This window comes from Talpa europaea, assembly GCF_964194135.1.
Source record: "Talpa europaea genome assembly, chromosome: 7".
NCBI classification, from domain to species: Eukaryota; Metazoa; Chordata; class Mammalia; order Eulipotyphla; family Talpidae; genus Talpa; species Talpa europaea.
In genome coordinates this window covers 64255522-64278628 of record NC_140074.1, presented here as the reverse complement: position 1 = coordinate 64278628, position 23107 = coordinate 64255522, and the positions used below count along the sequence as shown (strand labels likewise).

The following is a 23107-nucleotide window of genomic DNA, read 5'->3' as shown; positions in this document are numbered from 1 at the left end:
GGCTGGGGAGACAATAAGATCATGTATATGGAATTCAGCAAACGGGGTTTTAGCCATGAGCGAGAACTGTGAGGAAGAGATCTGTGCCTTCCAGAGGGAATGGGTGAATGGCTGCAGGAACCCCTACAATGGGGTAGCATTCGATCTGAGCTATGCATGGGGGAGAGGTTTGGAAAGGAGGTGATGCTGGGTGGAGGGGGCATCCTGAGCCAAGTTGCAGAGGCAGGAAGGCTCAGGGGAAATTCGGGGACATGGGCAGACTCCACAAAGTGCTAGGTCCAAAAGTCTCATCCTGATCCCAGGCTGCAAGGTCTCATGGCCAGCAGTGCCCAGAGCTGGAATCCCAGCTCTGGACCCAGCACCATGGAGCCTCTGAAGCCAGAAGGAAATGCTGCTTCAGAGAGCAGATTCCAGAGCCCAAGGTCCAGGGAGTGCAGGGCCAGGTCTGGAGGGAACTAGGGCTCAAGTAATTGCATAACCAGAACCATCTGTTGTGATCAGAGCTAAAAATATGCCTCAGGCAGTTATCTCTGCCAGGGTCTCGACAGGCACCCAGCGTGGGAAAGGCTGATTCAGCCTGGGCACAGATGCCAGGTGCCATGGGTCCGAGTCCTTTTAGAGCAGGACAGACGACTTCCCTCCAGATGACCCTCAAGTTCTAGCCCTGGATCTGCCATTTCCTATATGCCCCACTTCCTCATCCCTAAAATAAGAAAGCTCATACTGGCCCATGGGGTGCTGGGGTACTGAAAGAGAGGGTATCAACTAAGGCAACATAAGTGACAAGCCAGGCGTAACACTGAGTTATCTCCAAGCTTCCAGCTAGCTCACATCAACCATCGCTACCCTGCCAAGCTATCCTCCAGCCTCTGGTTGAACTTCTCAGCATGGGGAGCACACTCCCCTCCCTGGCATGGCTGGCCCAGATGTGTATGTTGGCATCCCTGCTCCAAGACTGTCCTGCAGAGATGGGAATGTGGATACAAGGATCATGTCCTCTCAGGTCAGCTTTCTTGGACAAATGCTAAAGCCCATCAGCTCAGGGGATGTGCTCTGCAGAAGCTTGACCCCACCCCAGCTGCCAAGCTACCCACCATGGACAACTGAGGCCCAGCACGTGCTCACTGCTGCCCCATGCCATGTCTGTCCACACAGTGGCTCTTAGGGATCCTCAGAACCCTAAGTCCACTTGCCTGAACAAAGTGGAAAATGGATGCTAGAGAAGGGCAGGGAGCAGCCTGAGGACACACAGCAGGGCTGTGACTTCAAGGTCAGTGGATACAGGTCAAAGAGCCAACCAGATCTTCAAAGGATCACCTGTGATCACTTACCCGAGGCCCCCTCGAACCAGGGGGTCCAGGAAGTCCAGGCAGTCCAGGGGGACCCTAAAGAGAGATCAAGAAGACAGCATCAATGCCAGGGGGCAGCAGAGAATGGGTTTGAGCAGTCATTCAACAAACCAGAGATCTGGGCATGGAAACCTCATGGCTGAGATGAGGAGTCCCCTGAGGTCTCTACCTGAAGAACTCACACTCTTTGGAGGTTGTCAGGCCTTTGCAGCTGCCATTTCTTAGTCTTTGAAGTTATCATGTTTCACTACTCACCTAACTTGCTTAGTTAAAGTGTCATTTCCTCCAGGAAGCCTTCCCTATTCCCTCCACTAAGTTGATCCAACTTCCTCTTTCCTTCTACTTTCAAGCCCACTATATTACTTGGGGAATTGTCTGCTTAAAAGCCTGTTTCACTAGACCATGGTCTTCTCAAAGAAACTGAAGGGATATGAGTCATCTCTTTCTCCCCAGGGCTAGCCAAATGTTTGATAATACAGCAAGCAACTCAGAGCTCAGCCAAGTGCTCTGCAGAGCCAGAACAGAGGAGGGACTTCTCCAAGGTCACACCAAGCATCTTTGTGCCAGGGTGAGGCAATGCAGCATAAAGGGTGTAAGCAAAGGCTTTTGGATCAGACAGGCCTGATTTCAAATCCAGTGTGGCCACTTACCAGCCTGTGCCTCTAAATGGGGACAGTAATTTCCTCCTTATAGGATTATCCCAGGATGAAATGAGAGATGATTAGTGTTTAACACTTGTGCTTTCCACAAGTGCGAGGTTTGTGTGATCCTGCACTGAGTGGATCTATGGGGGTCATTTTTCCAACAGCAAGTGCCCACTTCACTTTTTGTTTTTTAGAAACAAATTATTTTTAAACCAATGTGTATATGTTGTTCTTTAGATATAATACTATTGCACATTTAACTTTTATATGTACTTGGAAACAAAAAGGTTTGGGTGACCTCACTTTATTGCTAGGCTCGCTTTATTGCACCAGTGTGGTGCTGAACCCAGTTGGATCACCACTCAAATGACTCCTCCCTTCCAGTGATTTGGTCCAGCCTGGTCCAACCTTCATCACAACTCCCCCAGACCCTACAATACCCCCCTCATCTGGCTCCCAATTCCACCTTCTCCGCTCTCCAGTCCTCCTCTCCACAGCTGCATTTACCTCTCCTAGGCACTCCCCTGCTCAACAGCATTCAATGGCTCCCCTTGTCCCACAAGGGAAAGGCCTAACCCTGCAGCCTGGCATTCAAGAGGCCCCTGCCTGGCCTCATCTCTCTTCCTGTCATTCAGGAAGGGAGGCAGCCAGGCAGCCAGGGCTTACCTTTGCTCAAATCTGGGTTTTGCCACTTACTAGTGGGAGGCTTTGTTCAAGTCCCTCAGCCGAGTCTCCAGCACTCCCTTTACAAAGGGATGCCCCCAAGGACTAAAGAAGGAGGAACTAAGTTCCTGATGTGAAGAACTAAACACGGAGCCTTCGAGGGAAGCCAGGCTTTCGAGGATGTGTGAAGCCTGGGGAATTCATTTGTTTCAAATAACCATCAATGAGATTCCAGGTTTCCTGCCCAGAGTTAAAATCGGTGTTGAAAACCCAGTACGGTCTGGCTGGTAATTAATCCAGATCTCACGCTGGGCAGCCTCCGCTCATAGTTCTGGCCTGTGAACACCACGTGCTTGCTGGTCCATGAATAAAAATTAGCAGAGAGATCCAGACAGGCAGATACAGGTACCAAGGTCCCAGGGTCAGTGCAAAGTATGAGGAGTAAGGAGTGGAGGGAGGGGGCCTGCTGTGTGGCCAAAGGCAAGTGAGGCCATACCTCTGAGCCTCCAGGTACCTCTGGCAGTCTTTTCTACTCAGAAGTCTGCAGGTCTAGGATTCGGGGGCAGCCTCCTCCTCAGGGAGCAGTAGAGGCCAGTGTAATGCTGGTGGCCTGGCCATGCCCACTACTAGCTGTGTGGCTTTGGGCAAGCTATTTCCAGTCTCCAAGCTTTCATCTTTCACTGTGAATTGAGGGTAAAGCATCTAACTGACAGGTAAAAAGTCCGAAGTCTGGAGCCTACCACACAGTTAATGCCCCAAAGGTAGCTATTTCTGTTAAGCAAACCACCAGAACCTCCCCAACTCAAAATGGTAAGCCACCCTCTCCAGATGGCAGATTCTCTTTAGAAGGCCCTCCTTAACCTGATTCTTCCAGGGGATCCTGAAATAAAGGGAAATTCAGGGGGCTAAGGCTAAACAGATAACTTTATCATGACCAAGCTCTTTTAACAGATGCGAAATCAGAGAGGTCAAGCGACTTGGCCAAGACCACACAGCTAACAGGCAGAGTCTGAACCAATCAAGGATAATTTGACTTGTTCTCCTATCCTGGGCAGCTTCCGCACCCACCACCTTGGGCAGGTGAGTTCTGACTAGGTGCACAACCTCGGGAAGTCCCTTGTCTACTGAGGGTGGTGCTGATTTCCTCCTCTAGGTCATCCAAGGGGAGAGGAAAGGTGAGATCATGCATCTCACAGAGAAGAGGGCCAACACCCATAGGAGAAAAGGGCTTTTGAGGGCTCCAAGAAGGGACACCGTCTGCAGGGAGCATTTCCCTCAGGGATGCTGGCAGGGCCATGGTATGGAGGCTGGGACACTCCCTCTTGGCATTTCTTTTACCCTAGAAATGGGGGCATCCAGGCTGCAGTGTGACCTCATCCACAACATCTGCAGAGCAGACTCCATGCCAGCTGGGACCCACGACCCAGCTTGGAGATGGCGGCTCACAGCCCAACTCCAGACACGGCAGCCAGCCCTCCACTCTCCCAACCTGGCCCAGACCGCCAGCTGCCCCACTGCAGTCACAAGCCTGACCCTCCCCTACTCAGAGCTCACTTTGTTAGCAGGCACCCCCTACCCCCTCTTCCCCTATCCGAGACCCTGCCTGTTCTCCATGCAGTGGAAAAATGCTGCCATTTTTTTCCAAGGCCCACAGCCTGAGAGGGCGACTCCGGGATGATTCACGAGCTTGGGGTGGGATTTTCCACTTCACGCTGCAAACAACAGGGCCTCTGAGAGGACCCAGAGCCGAGGGGGGCGTGGGCAGAGGTGGGGGCTGCTGGCCTGCCTGGGGCAGGCGGGCGAGGCCTGGGCTTGGGGCTCATGCAAACGGAACCATGGAAACAACCAAGCAGCCCCCGCTCTGGGCTTTCCCCAAGGGTCCTGGCCTCCGACATCCAGACCTAGGGGAACCCCATTCACGGAACAAGTCCACCCTTGTGTCCAGCTGCAAGGGCCTGCCTGCCAAGCCTGGTGGAAAGAAATAAGTCCCGGCTGGCATGGCCCCCAGCAGCAGCAAGGAGAGGTTTCACAGGCCTGGGAGACCCAAGTCCTGTCCTGCCCCGTGACCCTGAGCCATGACCTTTCAGTGTCTGGCCTTCTGCTCAGTGCCTGTAGCCTGATGGGGGAGGCAGGGGCTCTAAAAGGCCCTCCCACCTCTAACCATTGAGCTGATGATTATTTCTAAGAACAGTCCAAAGGGTGCTGGCCATTCCCAGCCTCTGTGGTAGCAAAGGACCTTCTGAGACAGAACTTATCAGTGAAGACTTGAGCAAGTCACTTCATCCCCTTATGCCTCCAGGCCTCAGTTTATCTAGCTGTTTAATGGGCATGTAAAACCCATCTTCTGAGATAACATGTGTGTGCATGGGTGACTTTCTGTGCACAGATCCATTTGCTCCTCAGATCCATTTGGGGCCCTGGGAAGCTGACCTCTATGAGCTATACCCCCAGGCGCCTTGCTCTCTGCTTCTTGGGGCTGGGCTTGGCCAGAGGAAATGATCCAGCAAGGTACGCAGAGCAGAAGGGGAGAGTAGGTGGTTATTTCACACCCTGAGTCCTCTCTGCTGTGTTTGTTGTTCTTTGGCCCCAGTCCCTGTGGAAATCCCTGTTCACTGTTGAATTCTCAAATGATTCTGGCAACATCTTTCCCTCCCCTACAGGTCGACCTTGTGTGCTTCACCAGCCTCCGTTGGTATCCAGGATGCTGCCCAGCTCTCTGTAAATAGCCCCATGCTTAAACTCTCCTCAGTTACCCTGTTCCTGCCTGAAGCCACTGGATACAGCATGCAAACTGCTTTGCTGTCGCACAGACACCGGCACACAACTCACTAAAGGAGAGCAGAATACACTGCAATTCATTCCAGTGTGCTGAGGGATAGGGGTATAAGGAGTGAATTTCTCAAAATCTGGTCCCAATTTCTAACTACCAGTGGTATGAAGACCCTGGAGACACTAAGAGATACCCATCCAGCTATGCCCTGGGATGGTGCTGCTAGGGAAAAATGAGCCAGTGAAAAAAGTCAAGGAATGTTGAGTGAAGACATAAGTGCAGAGGGATGAGGGACAATGGATGTCCTGCGTTGAAGCCCCTCCTCCCTACACTCATCAGGAGTCGTTCATCCGTTTAGTTTCCTGGGCTAGACAGACCCCAGGTTAGTTCACTTGCTTCCCTGAGAAAAGCTATTTTCATAGTAAAGCTTGCCAAGCAAATACCAGGCTGTGTCCAGCCCCTTCTAGTTCTCTTAATACAATACTCCCAGTCAACCATCAATCACAACAATCTACTGGGACCCAGGTTCTAGTGTTGGGTGCTTCGTGTTTTTCATCTCACATAAAAACCTGGAAAGTAGGTGGTACCATCTTCCCATTTTGCAGAGGCAGAAACTGAGGTTCAGAGAGGCTAAGTGACTGGCCAAAGATCACACAGCACGTGGCACCAGAAAGGCATTTGATCAACATTTGTTGAAAGAATAAAAGGATGGCTGGATAAGGGAATAGTTCAAATCCAGGTCATTGCAAATCTAATCTGTGTGCAAAAGCACACTCCACGTGGCCTCCTGACCCCATCAGCCGCAGAGATCTGTATAACCTCAAGGAGCCCGGCCTGGGAGTCAGGACAACCAACCTTCTGTAAGAATCAAATTCCTTCATTCATTTCATAGATAGTCATGGAGCGTCTGCTGTGGGCCAGGACCTCAGCCGATCTCCCCGAGGTGACGCTTGCAAAAATTGCAAGCATGTGCAAATGCCAGCGGCCTGATATTGAATAAATAAGGCCTTCACTCGCCTCCTCCTGGGTGTGGGGCTTCTGTGCAGCTTCTGTGCAGCCTCTGTGAACCACAGGATCCCCGCCCCAACTCACCCAGGGCCAAACTCAACTTTTCCATGCTCCTTCCCCGCCCCCGCTCCTGGGGCTCCCACAGAGCTCCCTTGCTTGGTGGCTACAACTCCTGGCAGGCCTGGGCCCAGAACTCAGTGTCAACCTCTGCCAGTCTGCCTCATGCCCCTGGAGACCCAGGTGGAACAGGTCCTGCACATCCACTGCACCCCTCTCAGGCTCTGCAAGCTCCCACAGTCACTTTTATGGATGGAGTTCTTCCCAGTGAGGAGACATAGCCCCAGGGAGAGAAGTTCCCCAGAGTCACTCAACCAAACCAATCTCAAAGGTGGCCCTGGAGATCACCCAAATTGCTTCCCAAGCAGAGGTGGAGTATTGTCTTTCATTCTGCAGAAACTTAAGGGACAGTCAGCGTCACAGAGCTGGTAAGGGGTGGAGGCAGGATTTGAAGCCAGGACTAGGGACAGTTAAGCCCTTCACCCCCTGTACCATAACTTCATCCCTGAGGGGCTCAAATTCTGCATAGATATGAGGGCTCGGGGCAGATAAGAGAGGACAGAAGGAACAAAAGTCTGTCACTTAAACATGCCACTAGATTATATTATTTCTGGTAGCTGGTGAAATGTAAATGGCTTGCTATCTACCACACAGCTGAGTGGACAAAGCTTCCAGTGGCTTCTTGATTGCTACTGGAGAGAGGTTAGTTTCCAAGATGAGGAGGGGGGTCAGGGAGAGTGGGATTAGGGGACAGTGTGAGGCATGAGGCAGGAGGCTACCCAGAAGATTGACAAAGCCCACCCCCTCTTGTCTCATCCAAGAGAAGCAGAGTCATGGATCCTGCAAGGACGTGCTGGGTGCCCTTGGCCAAGACATTTGTCTCTCCAACACCCACCCCTTCATCTGTACAGTAGGAGTTGGCACACACATCCTACCCCCCTGAACCAGCTCCTGTGAGGCCCTAGAAGGAGCTGCACATGTGGCAGTAGCTCCTAAACTTGATGGGTATAGAAACAGAAGATTCTTTGCCTGTGAGCTCTTCCTCTGAGGTCAATGACAGGGCCTGACACATCTCTGAAGCCCCCAGAATCCTGAGTCATAGAGTCTCAGAATGGACACTCATGGGGGTGGGATGGAATGTGCTGGTCAGCATCTGGAGCTAGAGCATAAACTTCAGCTCTGCCTCCTATGTGTTGTGTGGCCTCAGGCAAGTCTTGGCCCTCTCTGGGCACAGTCTCCATGCCCCTCCCCTGAGCAATGATAAGGATTGAGCTGAATGATTCCTAAGTGTCTGTCCACTAAACAGGTCGACTCCAGTGCCTTCTCTGATCCTGGGAACAAGAGAGGAACAAGTTCGAGGAGGAGATCTGACAGGAGGCCTCACCCCCTGCTGAAACACATCACCAAACCCAGGGGCAAAGTCTGTGGCTCAGACATACAACAGGCCCCAAGGCAGATTCTACACCCCTCAAACCCACTGCTGCTCCAGTCCTGCTGGCCTGGATCCAGCCATTCTCCCTCCACACCACACAGCCTCGGGATGCAGGGCTGGCCTCCTCTTTGAGATGTGCCAGGAGGTCTGGGTAGAGACCCTGAATCTTATCAACCTGTCAGAGGGGGGGCAATTCACCCGCTTTTGACCTCACAGCCAGTGAATCCAGCACCCTCACAGTTTGGGAAGCCGAGCTGATGGGGCCTAAGGCACCAGGTGCCTGGGAAGACTTCCTTCTCCTTTCCCAACTCAGCTCCCAACTCTGCCCTGCCAATTTCAGAACATGGACTTGAGCAGAACGTTGACATAATTGCAAAGCAATGCATACAATTTCCATAAGTTCCACAATATGGTAATAATAAAAACGGGCCCGTGGTCCCCTTGGAGACAGGCTGAATAAATATTATTCCTAATGATTATTAAAACTCATTAAATGTGTTTGTAAGGCCCAGAATTCCCACCGTCTGCCACTGTCTCCACATGGTAGGGAGCCTAACCTCAAACATGGAGCCCAGAGGGAGACCCAGTCCTGGGAAGGAGGAAACCACACGTTGGTCATCTCCAAGGCTGGACACCAGCGCAGAGGCCCAGGCTTTCTGGAAACTCCATCGAATCATTCCCCACCCGGAGGAACTGGCTTCCAGCCTCAGAAAGGTCGTTGCCCCTGGAGACATTCCAAGCAAGCTGGAAGCAACGACCCTGAGAACATGTCCTGCACAGAGAATGTTCTTTCTCCTTTCCTTGACTGCTTGGGTCCGGCTTGACCCTCCTCACCCCAAACCCTTTTACAGGGGGCCACAAATGAAATGTCTACAGGAGCCAAACAGGCAGCATAAATGGGGGGAAAGACAGGGTTGGAATACCCAAGTGGAAGCCGTGGGGCCAGAGCAGTCAGAAACAGGCTTGTCTCATCGGCAGGGCCAGCCTTGACCCAGCTGCAGCCAGGGGGCCATCACGTCTCTCCACCTTCCAAGAAGTTGGTCGCCAAGTTTCTTTATAAGAAATCTTTCACATTTTTAAAATGTTAGCAACTTATTAAATATTTTTAAACAATGCTGAGTGTGCCAAACAAAACACATCCAGGACTACCCGTGTGCGACCTTTGTCCAAAACTTCCAGACAAGCTGGTGGGCCAGAGGAGCTCTGCTCAGAAGAGCTGGCCTTTGAGGCAACCTGACCTGGGCCCAGTAAAGCAGAGGTTTCCCTTAAGCCACTTGGCTGTGGGCTGGCAATGACTGACCCAGGGTCTGGGTCAACCAGAGTGCTCCTCACCCGGGGTGGCCACCAGACCCAGGGACCCACAGATCTGAAGCAGGATGTGCAATAAAGACACAGCAGAAATGGAGGAGGGACCTGGGTTCCAGTCCTGCCCAAAGTTGCTTGTTTCCTCTGCCCTTACCCTGGGCAACCACCTGACTAAATTGTCCCTATCACCCACTCAGCGACATGCACACCTCCCCAACACCCTCTAGTCTTACCGGCAAGCCACAGTCTCCCTTGGGCCCTGGAGGTCCCATCAGCAGAGGGAAAGGCGTGGGCCCCGCCAGGTGGAAGAACGGATAGCCACTGCTTGTGGGCCGGGGGCTGGAGGACAGGAAGCGTGCTGGGGCCAAGACTGGGGCCGAGGTGGTCTGCTGGCGGAGCTGGGGCTGTCTGGGGCTGGGTCCAGTTGTCAGATGGTTCGGTGGGACATCTCTGGCTGCCTTCCCAGGTCTGAGAGGTATAGGCTTCCGGGGGTTGCTCTTGGGTCGGTCTTTCTTTGCAGCTTCTGATCCAATGGGTTTCTTGCTTCCAGTGGGGGCTGAACCCGGAGCAAGGGTCGAAGGCTCTGAGGTTGGAGACATCACTGTGGCTGGTGGCCTAATGGTCCTGGTGGAGGCAGGACGGGGGGCAAGTGATGGGGGCAAAGCAGCAGGTTGGGGAGGTCTGTGTGCGCTGGCACGGGCAGGGGCCGGCTCACTCGTCTTAGCCACAGGCTGGACCGCTGTGGGAAAGGGCTTCTTAGAGGAGCCGGAGGCTGGAGGTAGGGACTGGGAGCTGGGTGGGAGAGGTTTGGGTGTTACAGAGTTCCTCTGGATGGGCTTCACTGTGGCACGGGAGGCTTTGGCAGGAACTAGGTGGGAAGGGGATGGCACTGGCTTCTTGATGAGTGGGGCTGACTTGGTGAAGGGAGGTGAAGCTGCCTTTTGGGTAGGACGGGGGCTTTTGGCAGGCACAATTGAAGGAGAAGGGGCTGAAGACTTGGGTGGGTGACTCTTGGGGATTTTGGTAGCTGTGCTTTTCTGAAGTGACAGGACAGGTCTGGTGGAGCTGGCAGGAGAGGTTGGGGGTACAGGAGGAAGCACTTTCTTGGCTGACAGTTTGCTGGGGGGTGGTAGGGTCCGGGCTGGACCTCCCATTGTGACCCGCTGGTGAGGGTCTAGGGTTCGAGTCCTCAGAGGCTTGGTGGGTGTAGCAGTCACTACAGTCACCCTGGGTCTCTGGCCTGGTGGCCGTGACCCCAGGGCTGCAGTCAGATTCTCCAGGCCAAGCAGGGCAAAGGGGGGGCCAGTGTCTTGGGGGAGGAGGGGTCCTAGCTGGGACCGGTATGTGTCAGCCTGTCCACACTGCTTTCTCAGTTGGGTACAGTAATTGTGAGCGACCTGCGCCACAGGGTAGATGCTGAACTGGCACAGGGCACCTTCAAACTGGACTGCATGTGGGCTCATCTTCCCAAAGAGGAAGGAGCCCTGGGGGTCAAGTGCTGGGTCCCTGTGGAAAGGCAGTGGGAGGGACACCCGGTGCTGCCCGCAGGCTGTCACCAAGGTAACGGTGCGGCCTTGGAGCTCGAGGGCCAGGTGGTGCCAGCGCCCGTCGTGCACGTCGAGGTCAAAGGCCACAGAGTACCGGGGCCCCAGGTGGACAACCGTCTTGCCAGGGAGGAACTGCAGGCCCAGCTGCAGCTTGTGCTTCCGGTTGCGGGCGGCAAACAGGAAGGCATGGTTCACCCGGTGGGAGCAGAGGCTCAGCACCAGTGCCAGGTCTGTGCCCAGGGAGGCAGGAATGACAGTGGCCGTGGGGGCCTTGAGTCGAGCCCGCTGCGTAAAGATGAAGCCTGAATGGAACGGAATGACTCCCGGGGGTGTGGGGTTCCGGCCGCTCGCTGCCTTCGTCCAGCTGAGGCCCAGCCGCTGGAGGACATCCACATCTGGAAAAGGGGGACAGAGGGGGCATGGTCAGGACCTGCCCTTCAATGCAAAGATGGTGAGGACCACCCACCGTAACCAAACATAACATTGTCCCAGGGTGTGCCTGAGCGTGCCGAGGAGCCAGCCCTTTGTGAGGCCGCATGACGTTGCATGTAGCGGTCAATAACACAGATGGGAACCAAACTATTGGCTGTGATTTTGGTGCCCCAATTTCTCATCTATTAAGTGGGATTATATGGTACCAACCTCAGAAGGATGTTGTGAGGATTAAATAAGCTAACACACTTGAAAAAAGGGCCTGGCACAAAATAAGCACATTTAAATGATGACTACTAATACTTAAAACAATGACAGCCACCAAAGGTCAACGTTAAGACCACTAGAGGCTCCCAACTTGACTAGTTTCCCCTTCTTTCTTCCAGGAAGCCGTCCTATGAGGGGGTAGGGTGACATGACCTGGAGCTTGCTAAGGATGTCCAGGGGGCCTGACAGATTTCACCCCTTGAGAAACCCCTACTCCCCTCCCCACTGCACCCCTGAAGTCTGGGAGAGTGGCACTGAAAAGAGAGTGAATGTCCTATGTCTCCCCTCCTCCCTATGTGACTTGGGAGGGAGCACGGGAAGTTATCAAAGCAACTCGCAATCTCTGTCCTCTGGCGAGGTGTTTGCACATCTGACCTGGTCTAACCAGGTCACATCCACCCAGTAATTACATCAGCAGGGCTTGCCGGAGCAAAAGGAGGGCTTCCAGGGTGTTTATGGAGAGACTTCCGGATCTGGCCTCTTGCTAGGTCAATTGCTGGACTGCCTGTGTCTGTGGAAGCCAGCTCTGAAGCTCTGTCTCAGCAGAGAGGAAAGGAGAGGCTGCCTCTGGGATTGGGTCAGGTCAGGTTCTCAGTTCCCTGCCTCAGAGCTCAGGAACCTCGCCCCCACCACAGAGGGTTTCCACTTCATCACGGGGGCTGGGGAGAGGTGCCTGGGACTGAATGTTAGCACTTAGCACTTAGTTGGTACTCCGTGGACAGCTGTGAGGCAGATGGACAGATGGATGGACATATAGACACACTGTAAAAACTGGAAGCTTGGCAACAAGGCATAACATTTCCAGAACAGGCTCTGAAGTCAGACGGCAAAGCTCCAGAGCTTGACTCCCAGCCTTAGTTCCCTCTGCAATAAAATGGGGCCACAAGAGTGCCTCCGCCATCACAGGGTGGTTGGGAGTATGAAATGGCACCCCCTCACCATCCTGCTTACGCGCTGTACTGAGTAACTCTGGGCAAGTCTCTTCCTGATCCCTGGGCCTCAAGTTTCCCTGCCAGTAAGACACAGGGAAACAGTCCTGGAGATAGCCACATGGTGCCATAGAGAATTCTTAGAAAATTAAGAATTCTCTAGCTCCAGGTTCTTACTTCAGGTTGATTTGGACTGATGATGCTTACTCCTCCCAAGCCCCTCCTTTCTGCCAACTCCCTCTGTCCCTGGATCAAAAGCTAAAATAAAGCACCACTTAAGGATGCTCTTAGTAGAAGCACATTGTGTATGCTTTAAACACTTAAACCCTCTTATTCCAAAATACTATTCACTATAAACAATTTAAATAAAGGAGGAGGCACATAATGGAGATGTAGGGGCCAGAAGCTGCCCCCCTCAGCTTGTCCTACCTGGGCAGCCCCCAGGAGGCCCCCAGAACTGCACGAAGCTCTCCCTACAGAATGCAGTATACAGGCCAAGCAACTGACAACTGGTCAGGCCAGGCAGCATGGCTGATTCTATGGACCCCATGGATGTCAACATAATCCATATTAAAATGAACATTTTTATGCTCGAGCACAAAAAAAAACAAGCATTTATTGAGCACTGATGGTATGCTGAGTGCTTTACAGGCATTATTGCACTTGATTCACTCTTTCATCTAGGGAGCAGGTATTCTTTATAGATGAAGGTCAGAAAAGTTACTCTAATAACTTGCTCAAAGTCATGCAGTTTATAATGTAGGGGTTTGAACCCAGGCCACCTGGCTCCAGGGCCCTTGTTCTAAAAGAACTGTACTGCACTGGACCTCGTTGGACTGGCTGGAAGGCAGGGTGGAGACATAGCCAGAACCCCGCAGCAGGTGAGGAGGTAGGGGACAGGGGAATGAGGGTAGCCCAGTACCAAGAGGGAAGGGCCCAGCCAACTGGCCACAGGAAGATCCCTTCATTACATAAACCTGGCTGCATACAGCTCCAGCCTCTCCCCACCCCACCCCACCCCCACCCCCCCAGTGCCTGACTCAGGACTCTGGACAGCTGTTCACCTACTTTTGTGGGGGAAACAGCAAGCTTGGAAAATATGACAATTGCACAAAATGTTGCCGGGCAGCAGGACTCTCTTCCGGGCACAGCCCTCCCCTCCCAGGGGCCCAATCCCTGCCCAGTGGCCAGGTCAAGCCACAGGGTTCTAGGAGTGCCAGCTGCCAGCCCCGCACACGCACCGACAGGGGTGGGGGGGGGAAGGGCTGCTATTTCCAGAGGCATCATGGCTGCTTGACAAACAGATGTGGGAGAGGTTTCAGTTTCCACAGGCAGCTGTGCAGCCAGCCCACCGCCTCCCTGGCCCCCTGGACAGCTCCTCAGGGAGGGCAGGGGAAAGCCGGGTCTCTCACGGGAAGAGGAGAGTGGATCACAGGTTTTGACCATGGTCACTATGGCCTCAAGACTCCTCTCAGCAGCTCTTGGGATAACCATGGGACATAGAGGAAAACCAAGGACTTAGGAACCCTGATGACTTACCCAAATTCTACCCTAACAGGATCACAAGGATCACCTTTTCACATTTCTACATTAAGCCCTTCCTAGCCCTTTCAAAACTTCCAGCTGATTCCTTGAAGCCCAGAAGGAATTTGCCCGTGATCAGTTCCATTCTACTGATGAGAAAACTGAGGCATTGAATTCCAATTAGGGCCATGGATATCTCCTATCCTCAAGTTCTCAGGTCCTTGCTGTCCTCCCTTGTCTCCCCCTGACAAAGAGAAGAAAGGGTTAGAGGATTACCTTCAGGAGCTCCTTGGGTGGAGGCCAGGTGACAGGCAAACGAGACCAAGATCCAGGTGAAGAGAAACCCCCTAGAGACCAGGAGACACAAGCAGATGCCGCATCAGCTTCCAGCCCCAGGGCCCAGATCCGACTGGGACAGTTGGGAAACGATCACCCAGGCCCAGTCCCACTCAGCCTCATCCTCAGGAGGCGGCAGGCAGGCTTTGGGACCCCATTTCTGCAGCCCCCGTTCCCAGGTCTTCAGGCGCAGCCTCACCCACACACACAACACAAACACTACCTCACTTCTCACAGATCCATAAAGCAGGGTCACACGGCAGGAAAGAGTGGGCAGGAAGCCCTGCCCTGGGCATTAGAGACCCAGTTTCTAGCTTCAAATGTGCTGCTAACTTACTGGACAGTAGTCCCTACCCCTCTCTGGACCTTAATCTCCCCATGTGTACTATGGCCTCATGATCTTGGAGCCCAATGAGCAGCAGAGCCAGGGCTGAAAGGTCAGCAGGAAGACCAGACTGGTCAGCTTGGATGACTGACATCCTCAAAGAGCAGGAGAAAGGACTCTCCTTACACTCAGGGCAGAGAGGGGGAACCCCTTAACCAGAACTGGTGCTGCATGCAGGAAGTTACCTACCTAGCTTAATGCTGATGGAAAATGGGAGAAAAAAGATATAGTGGGGAGTTAAGCAGAACCAGGTGCAAACTTGGCCCTACTGCCACCAGCTGTGTGACCTTGGATGAGTCACTTGGCCTCCCTGAGCCTGTCTCCTCCTCTGCAGCATGACTGACACTCCCTATCTTCCAGGGCAGGCGTGAGAATTAAATGAGCTCATACACGTCAAGGGCTCAGCCTGGAGCCAGTCACAAAAGTGCTCCTTAGATGGTCCCGGAACTCTGGAGTCTGGAAGGGTTAACAGCCTGCTCAGTGGCTCCTGCCAAGATGGGCAAAGGCAGTGATCTGATTTCACCTTCCTGTGGGAGCAGCCACTGGGACACACGAGCCACCCAGGGCATCTATTCCGCAAGCAGGCAAAGGGGAGGGAGGCACGTGGCCAGGGACAGTGGGCTGGGTTGTGGGCAGAGAGAGCCCAGACAGACAGGTGGTGAAGCCTAAGGCTGGGACATGCAGGCCCAGGATCCATTTCCAGGAGGGAAGCTCTGGTAGTGTGCTTTGGGGAAGCATGTAATCCAGGAAACCTGTCTACCGGTGTGTTGTCTGGAGCCCTGGGTCCTTCCTAGTCCCATGGGTGGCCTGGAAAACAAGCTCACACCCTGTGATTTAATAACAAGTATTTCCATTTAATTGCAATAAGGTGGATAATAATCCTGACCTGGGCAATGTGAAAGACAATGGAGGTTACCAACCTACAGTCATACGCCCTTTTTGCTTGTTCAGGGAGGCACAGACTTCAGGGGATACTGGATGAATCTGAGTAAGTTGAAGCCAATCCTGGGAATCGCGTTTGCCATGCCAGTGAAAGGTTTAGGCCTGCATGTCACCCAAATGTGGCCAAGGAGACATGAAGGATGCCTGTAGGGCTCCTGGGAAAGAGACAGATTTTCTCCCAGTGTTTGTGAGTTGGTGAGTGAGGATGCGCTGCTGCAGCCATTCTGTACACTCCAGGAAATGGCACCATAAGCACAAGAGGAAAGTAGAATAGAACAAGAGTGGGGTTGAGATGCTGCATTAACCAGCTCATTACTGCTTTCCCTTTGGCCTTCTTGACAAGGGAGCACATAATTTAACTTACTGTTTAAGCCATATTGGGTAAGTCTTTGAGTTACTGGCAGCATAAAGCAAACTAGTTGAAACAGCACGCACATACTAATAGTGGCCCCTGGAAGGTTTCTCGAGCCTCAGGGCCTTTGCACATGCTGCTCCTATTATATAGACACTACTCTTTTGCCTAGTCAGTTGCCATGCAAGTGTTAGATTCCAGCTTGGGGTGGGGGGGTCACCTCCTGGTATGACAGGACTCTGGACTTTAAAGTGTCCAGAGGTGCTAGCAGGTCCAGGAGTGCTCCTGCTTAGTCCTCAGCCTCTCTTCACCTTCTCCAATTTGCTGCCACCCTTGGAGGATGCCTTTTGCATGGGGGCATTCCTCCCTGCCTCCATGGGTCTCACCTTCAACTCAATCACCACCAATGACTAAAGTCAGCATGCTGAGCGGTGGCCTGACCCTTCTTGCATGATCTGCCAGCTTGAAGTGAATGGCAGCCTTATCCACCCTGAAAAGAAAGACTAGGCAGCTTACACTGGACAAAAACCAAAATTCAGAGAGGGCAGGTCCTTGCTCATGGTCAAACTCTGGGGTCCCAATTCTTCAGCACTATGCCCTACATCCACCAGGAAACTGCGGCCAGGTATATAGGGGAAGCGTTGTTTCCCATGCCCCAGTCTTAGCATTTCCAAAGCACAACTGCTCATCAAAGGCTCTGAGAAGTCCTACAATGACGAAATTAACCACACTTGCTATAGGTCAGCAGTCCCAGAGCTCAGTGGACCAGGGAACTGCTTCCATTGAAGATGCCTCCTCAGGAGGCACAGTCCTGCATTTCCCAGTTCCTGCAACCTCACTAGTTTCTCTTCCAATTCCTTCCATTCTCTCCTTCCAGTCCCTTCCAGAGAGAGAGGAACTAGCCCTCTCCCCTTCAGCCTCACTGCCTGATATCACATCCACCCTTCTTTGGACGTTTCCAAGCTGATACAGGGAGGCCAAGTGGAGAAAGAAAGTGCAAGAACCATGCATGTCCTTCTTGGTCAAGTTTTCCTGCTGTGGTTACGGCAAGAAGACTACTCTGTAGAGAACAGGAGGGTACGTTGGGGGAAACGTTTTCAGTCCCTAAAAGTTTAGAGAAAAGACTCATGGGGAGATAGGATCAGAATCTTCTCTCCAATTAAGCTTCCTAACACTTGGTTTCCAACTTGAGAACTTCAATTCCGAAGGCCCTTTTCTCCATTCTTTCACCTCAACAAATGCATGTGACCCTCTCACACCTGAATTCTGTGCACACTTGATCCATTAAACAGCGAAAACACAGCATGGGACTACTGCATGCAATAAGGTCCTTTCAGATCACTTAGAGGCCAGCTTCTAGACCTGTCTCCTATTTAGAGACAGGCAACTGAGGTCCAGAGAGGGGAAGTGACTCACCCAAATCCACATGTGTCAGTGACCCATACGCTGACTCTACTACTTGACAGAGAGTCTTTTCTACTTGACTTCTCCCAGGGAGAAGGAATTGGAGATTTACAGGGACTTCCTACTTGCCAGAGACCAAGTCTCATCCTTCACCAACAGGAACAGAGACGGAGCCCGGGGAGCCAAGAAGCCATCTAAGTAAGCTTCAGCCCTGGAAAGTTGGCTCCCGGAGGGAGGCCCTGCCGATTCTTTTGCTCCTGTTCCAATCCTGTTTAGGCTACTGCTAATAACGTCCTGTGCCTGTGCTGGCTCAGAGCTTTATTCTTCCAGACTTCTGTTTTCACTGCTGACTGTGGGCCTTGGCTCCTTGGCTTGGGGAAGCCGGGGCTCCAGAATGTCGGGAAGACCAAAGCACAGAGGCCAAAGAGGGCAGGAGGCGGCTGAAAGGGGAGTCATGCATCAAGGAACCTGGCCGTGGAGAGGTGGCCTGGTCCCACAACCTGGCCACACAGCCCTCCAAGAAAGGAACCCAGGTGTTCTTTGCCCTGCAAAAGGAGTGTGGTCCCTCCTAAACTTGCTCATTTGCAAGGGTTTTCCTCCCTCCTGGTGACCTTGGAAGACTGGGAGACCCAAACCAGCTTCACATTCCACTGAAGCTCAGAGCTGAGACCAGGGCACTGAAACACACAAGGGAAGCAGCCCTTTTGACTCCGGGCTGGGCTGTGCTCCCACGGGGGAAGCTGGTCAGGAAGCTGGCCAGAGAAACACGTAACAGCAAAGAGGGATGGACCTGCCCCACCTGCCTCCACAGAATGGCTGAGCTACGTGGGCCCTGACACCACACCCGGCTCCCTCCTTCATACCTTGCACCTCCCCTTGGGACACAGATGGTCATCCATCTAGACAGGATGCAGCCCAGACCTTTCCAGATGACTCCCACACCCATTCAAAGTGAAGAATAATACAAAGGACAGCTGCCAGTTACTGAGCACTACGTGCCAGGCACTGCTTTAAGCCCTTCATAAGCACAAACTCGTGAATCCTCATAAAACCTTGATAGCTGGGAGTTCGGGTGCCCATTTTGTAGATGAGAAAAATGAGAAGCAGAGGCATGTGGCTGGCCTGAGGTGGCAGGATACTGAGGATTCACACTGGCTTATTACATGCTCTCTGCCCCACCACCCCGATGTGAGGCTGTGCTCCGCTGCAGCCCTCAGACACCCACCAGTGGATGTGGCAATGCCAGTGCCAAGCCAGCCTGTGGTGTATCAAAAGGCCCTGGCCACAGAGATGGGAGATGTGGACAGTACCAAATGAGTGTGCTCAGAGAGGGACAGTGGCAGGCAGGCCCCCTCCAGTTCACCAGGGGAACTGATGGCTGTTGAACTGAGACTTGAGGGACATCTGGGCATGTGGAAGTACTTGGTGGGGTGGAGGGGAGCGAGTACAAGGAGAAAAGGAAAGGACAGCAGGGGCTGGGGATGTGCTCCATGTACAGTGTCATGCAGCCGGGTCTGGGGAGCCGTGTGGTGGAGGAAAGCTGCTGGAAGGCAGGCCAGGGCCAAAGGGCACAGGATCTGTGCATTGCAGTGGCGAGGGAGGCCATGAGAGAGGAGAAAGCAGAGGCTGGGCCTCAAAGCAGCATAACTGCCCACTCGCCCAAAGCTTGGGCCCCATTATGGGGTGCTTGCCTGGCACCACTTTCTACGGAACCACTGGCATCTGCCCTGGTCCAGGGTCCTCTGGAGAAAATGAGTCAGCAGTGTGCTTACTGGTGCCCTGTGTGGCTGTGTGTTGCAGTAGTGGTGGTAGGGGGGGTCGCGGGGGGAAATCAGCCAGCCAGTTTTTTCCAAGGCATGGGAAAGAAAAGGGGGCGGGCCATCATCCCCCAGAGTCCAGTTCCAAGGGGGCAGGGCAGGGTGGGGTAGGGAGGAGCTACAACCCCAAGACCAGCCTCTTGGGAGTGTCCTAGCAGGAGGGGGCAGGCTAGAAAGGGAGCAAGTTCTGTGCTCTCTGGGCAATGAGCAGGAGCCACAGTACACAGTTCCTGGGCTGCTCCCAAGCTGGCTGACCCCCGCATCCACCCCCTCCCCACACACACACACACTCAGTTACCCGCTCTTGCAGAGCTCATTCGTTTACAACGCCTACTGGGAGGCTACTGGGGAATCAGCGCCTCTGGATCCTCACTCACGCTCACGCAGCCCTCCTTGGAGAGTGTCTGCCCCTCTCCGGCCTCCTTCTCTGCAAGAGGGGTTGGGCTTGGTGAGCTCCCAGGGTCCTTTCTGCTCTGACATGCTGGCTCTCACTTTCCCTCACAGGGGAAAGCCACAGGAGTGGTGATCTCCCCCTGGGCCCCCTCCCAGCAAGGAAACACAGAGCCATACAGACTCAGACCGACACACACGCGGAGATTTCTAGACACTTGGGGACGTGCAAAGACACACAGACACGGAGACAGGAGCCGAAGCCGAGACCTGGAGCTCTAGGAACATGCGGACAGTATCTGCAGGAACGAACAGAAGTGGAGACTACAGGCTCGGGACCTGTGGACACCGAGACACCGGAACACACTGAGACGGCCAGAAATGGAGGCTCCCCCTCGTCTCCCCAAGCATCCAAAAAGCCCCCTCCCCCCCGCGCCGGCCCCTTCAGAAGCCGCCACCCACCCCCAAACCCGACCCCGGGCTGGCTCCGCACCGACCTGCCCCAGCGCGGCCCCCGCCCCAGCGGGATCCGGCAGCCCACAGGCGGGGCGGGGCGGGCACTGCTCGCCAACCCCCGCGGGGCTGGGGGTCGCCGCCTGCGTTAACCCTTGGTGGCCCGCGCCTCTGGGGCGCAGGGAGGGCCAGGAAGCCGACGTCTCACTGGCAGCGTCCGGCGCGGCGGGGAACCCCAGCCTCCCCGAGGCTGGAGCTCTTGGAAGCTGGAGAGGTGGCGCCCCCCAGAATTGTACTCACCTCCCGCGCGCCGCTGCTGCCGCTGTGCCTCGGGCCCCCCGCGCCGATCCCGCTCCCATGGCGGGCCCCTACTTCATGCTCCCGAGCCCGGGGGGCAAGTGTGGGCGCGCCCCATGGGGCCGCCAGCCCCCCGCCCCACCGCGCCAGGCCGGCTCAGAACGCGCGGCCCCAGTGCCCCCAACGCAGCCCCGCGCCCAGGGGCGCCCGAGCAGGCAGGCAGCGCGACCGGGGCCCTGCGGGCGCCTGCGCCAGGCCCATGGTCCCAGGAGTCCCGGCGCGGCGCTCGCCCCTGCCTCGCTCTTTTTCTGCTTCCAACGAAAAGGAAGAAAAAGCAGTGGCGGGGAGCGGGGGAGAGATGATCAAACTTTTGGAGGCGGGCCACTGGCGGCCCCCGGAGGCAAAGCCAGGCCGGGCAAGGGCGCGCGGAGGGCGGTGGAAGCTGCCTCCCCGCCGGCCAGGGGGTGGAGAGGAAAAGGAAGGATTTGGGGGAAATGAAGGCGATTTAAAGTCTCGGCCCGCGGCGGCCCTCCACCTTCTCTCCTCCCCGCGCCGGGCCGCCCTCCGCTGCCCGCTGCTGCCCCCTGCCCGCAGCCACCGGGGGCGCAGCCCGGGCCGGCCCTTGACTGCCCGCTGGGACGCCGGCTTCTGCATCGCCCTGCGGTGAAGGTGGGGCGACTGGGATGCGCAGAGGGGAAACGCTGGCCAGCGCTGCCCCGCAGATCACCGCAGTTTCAAGGTTCCGGGCTTCTGGCTTGGGGTACTGGGCCAGAGAGGGGGAGGGAGATGACGGAGAGAGAGTAGAGATAACACTCCCGAGAGGAGCCTGGAGCTCCAGGGACCTCCGGGACCAGGACGCAGCGTCCAGAGTCCCGTAACAACCAGGTTCCTACCATACACACACACACACACACACACACACACACACACACACACACACATTTTCCTCCCAAACTCAGCAACCAGGAGCACAGGCTTTCTGGGACTTGGGGAGTGGTCTGGTTAGATAGGGGTCACCCTCCCCTCTCTTCCTTCCCCACTTGGGAAAGTAGAAGAGCTCACCCTCCTCCCAGAGTCCAGCAGAGACTCCTCACATCTCACACTGGGGCTCAGCTGTGCTCACCTTGACCCGCCACCAACACGGGCAGATCAGCACACCCACCACCTAAATCCAAACCCGGGCGCTCGCTCCTCCGCCTCCAACTCCAAGACTTGATCACTAGTGCACTCACACACACCCACGCCAACCCACACTGACCCCAACTCACAGGCTCTCGCTCATGTACATGCAGGCAGGCGGGCTAGGATTCCTCCTGGGTTCCCACAGCACACTCGCGGGACTCAGGCGCACACCGGGTCTTCGCACGGGCAGACGCTTGCACACCCATGCTTAGACGTACACAAACTCACACTAGCCTAGTCTAGCCAGATCCCACCCCCCAAGCACACAGCCGCGCACACACCTTCATACATATTTTCACGTGCACGCAGGCCCCAGGAGCACACGCGTGTGCAACCCCACCGGCACACAGCTCTCCCCACCACAGGCGTCCTTAAACTCACTCCTCACACGTGTGCCCCCTCCCCATGCAAGCGCACCTCATGCACGCACACAACAGTTGCCCCAGCGCCCCAGGAGCCCCGCGGCACTTACTGGGTCCCTAGGTGCGAGGCTGGACGGTCTGTCCTTCCTCCCGCGCCTAACGGCATTTGTATTCATGGGTCCCCGCAGCCCCGGGCGCGGGCGCGGGGGCGGGGGTGCGGAGTCCCCTTCCCTAAACTGGGCGCAGGCGCTCCGGGCGCAGCGGCACCGGGAGGGGCATGGGCGCTCGGGGCTGCGCCGCCGGCCGGGTCCGCGTGCGCTCGAACTTCGTCGGCTCTGCGTCCTCTGACTGCCGCGCGGACTCCGGGCGCGGGGGGCGGTTCATAGGTGCTGGGGCCGCGGCGCCCGCCCGGCCTTTTGAAGTCTCCGCAGAGGGCGGGGAGGGGGCGCGCTGAAGGCGGCCTTTTAAACCGTGGCTGCACGCCGGTTCGGTGGAGCAAGGTGTCTGGTTTCAGCAAACTTTAGGAAAAGTCCCAAGCCGAGGTGGGGTGGGGGGGAGCCAAGGAAGAAAGAAAATGAAGCCGCAGAGCTGTGCCCTGCTTCCTGCAGGGGGCAGAGCACCCAGGGCTGCCAAGAAGGAGGCCCAGGGTGGTGCTGGGGAACCCACAGGCGGCTCGATGGCTCGTGCAACCCCCACCCCCACTCCCTCCCCAGCACCCCACGTTGAACCTGAACCCTTCATTTCCACGTGGATGAGGCCCCAGGGAGTACAGGAACACCCCAAAACTCTGCACGCATGACGCTTGTTTGTGCAGTCTTCTTGGAGAGCGGGGCCATGGGTTTCTTCGGGTTTTCAGAAGTCTCTTGAAGGTTGAGAACTCCCGGTCCAATCAGAGTTGACTTTCCTGAGCTGCATACTTTGTGCTAGGCGGTTCCTGTCTTTATTTACATTTTTGGTATTTTGCTCATGGTGGACTTTTTTCACATTCATTTTGACATCCTTAAAGTGTTACATTAAAACGTTACATAGTTTGATTATTTAGGGTTGTTTTTTTTTTTTTTTACAACCCCTTAGATATTAAACTCCATTACTGAGGTTTTCTTTTTGGCATATCCCAATATTTTGCATCCTCACTTGCCTTAGCCTGGGTAATATTGCCTGGTATGGAAGACCCTTTATGCCATTTACAGAGGAGAAAGCTGTTAGGTGATATATGGTGGAGGTAGTCCAGTTTCCTGACTTTTGCAGCGGAGCATGACA

General features: G+C 54.8%; 1 protein-coding gene across 1 annotated transcript in view; it reads right to left on the bottom strand.

The window, feature by feature from the left end:
* COL27A1 (collagen type XXVII alpha 1 chain) overlaps positions 1 to 20365 on the bottom strand; it is a gene marked incomplete at both ends in the record, with an annotated part of 130912 nt that extends 110547 nt beyond the window's left edge. Inside the window, 4 exons of the mRNA XM_084237503.1 lie at positions 1332 to 1385; positions 9462 to 11170; positions 14204 to 14274; positions 20307 to 20365. Of these exons, the coding sequence (XP_084093629.1) occupies positions 1332 to 1385; positions 9462 to 11170; positions 14204 to 14274; positions 20307 to 20365 (1893 nt within the window). The remainder of the gene's footprint in view (positions 1 to 1331; positions 1386 to 9461; positions 11171 to 14203; positions 14275 to 20306) is intronic.
* Positions 20366 to 23107: the final 2742 nt, after the last annotated feature.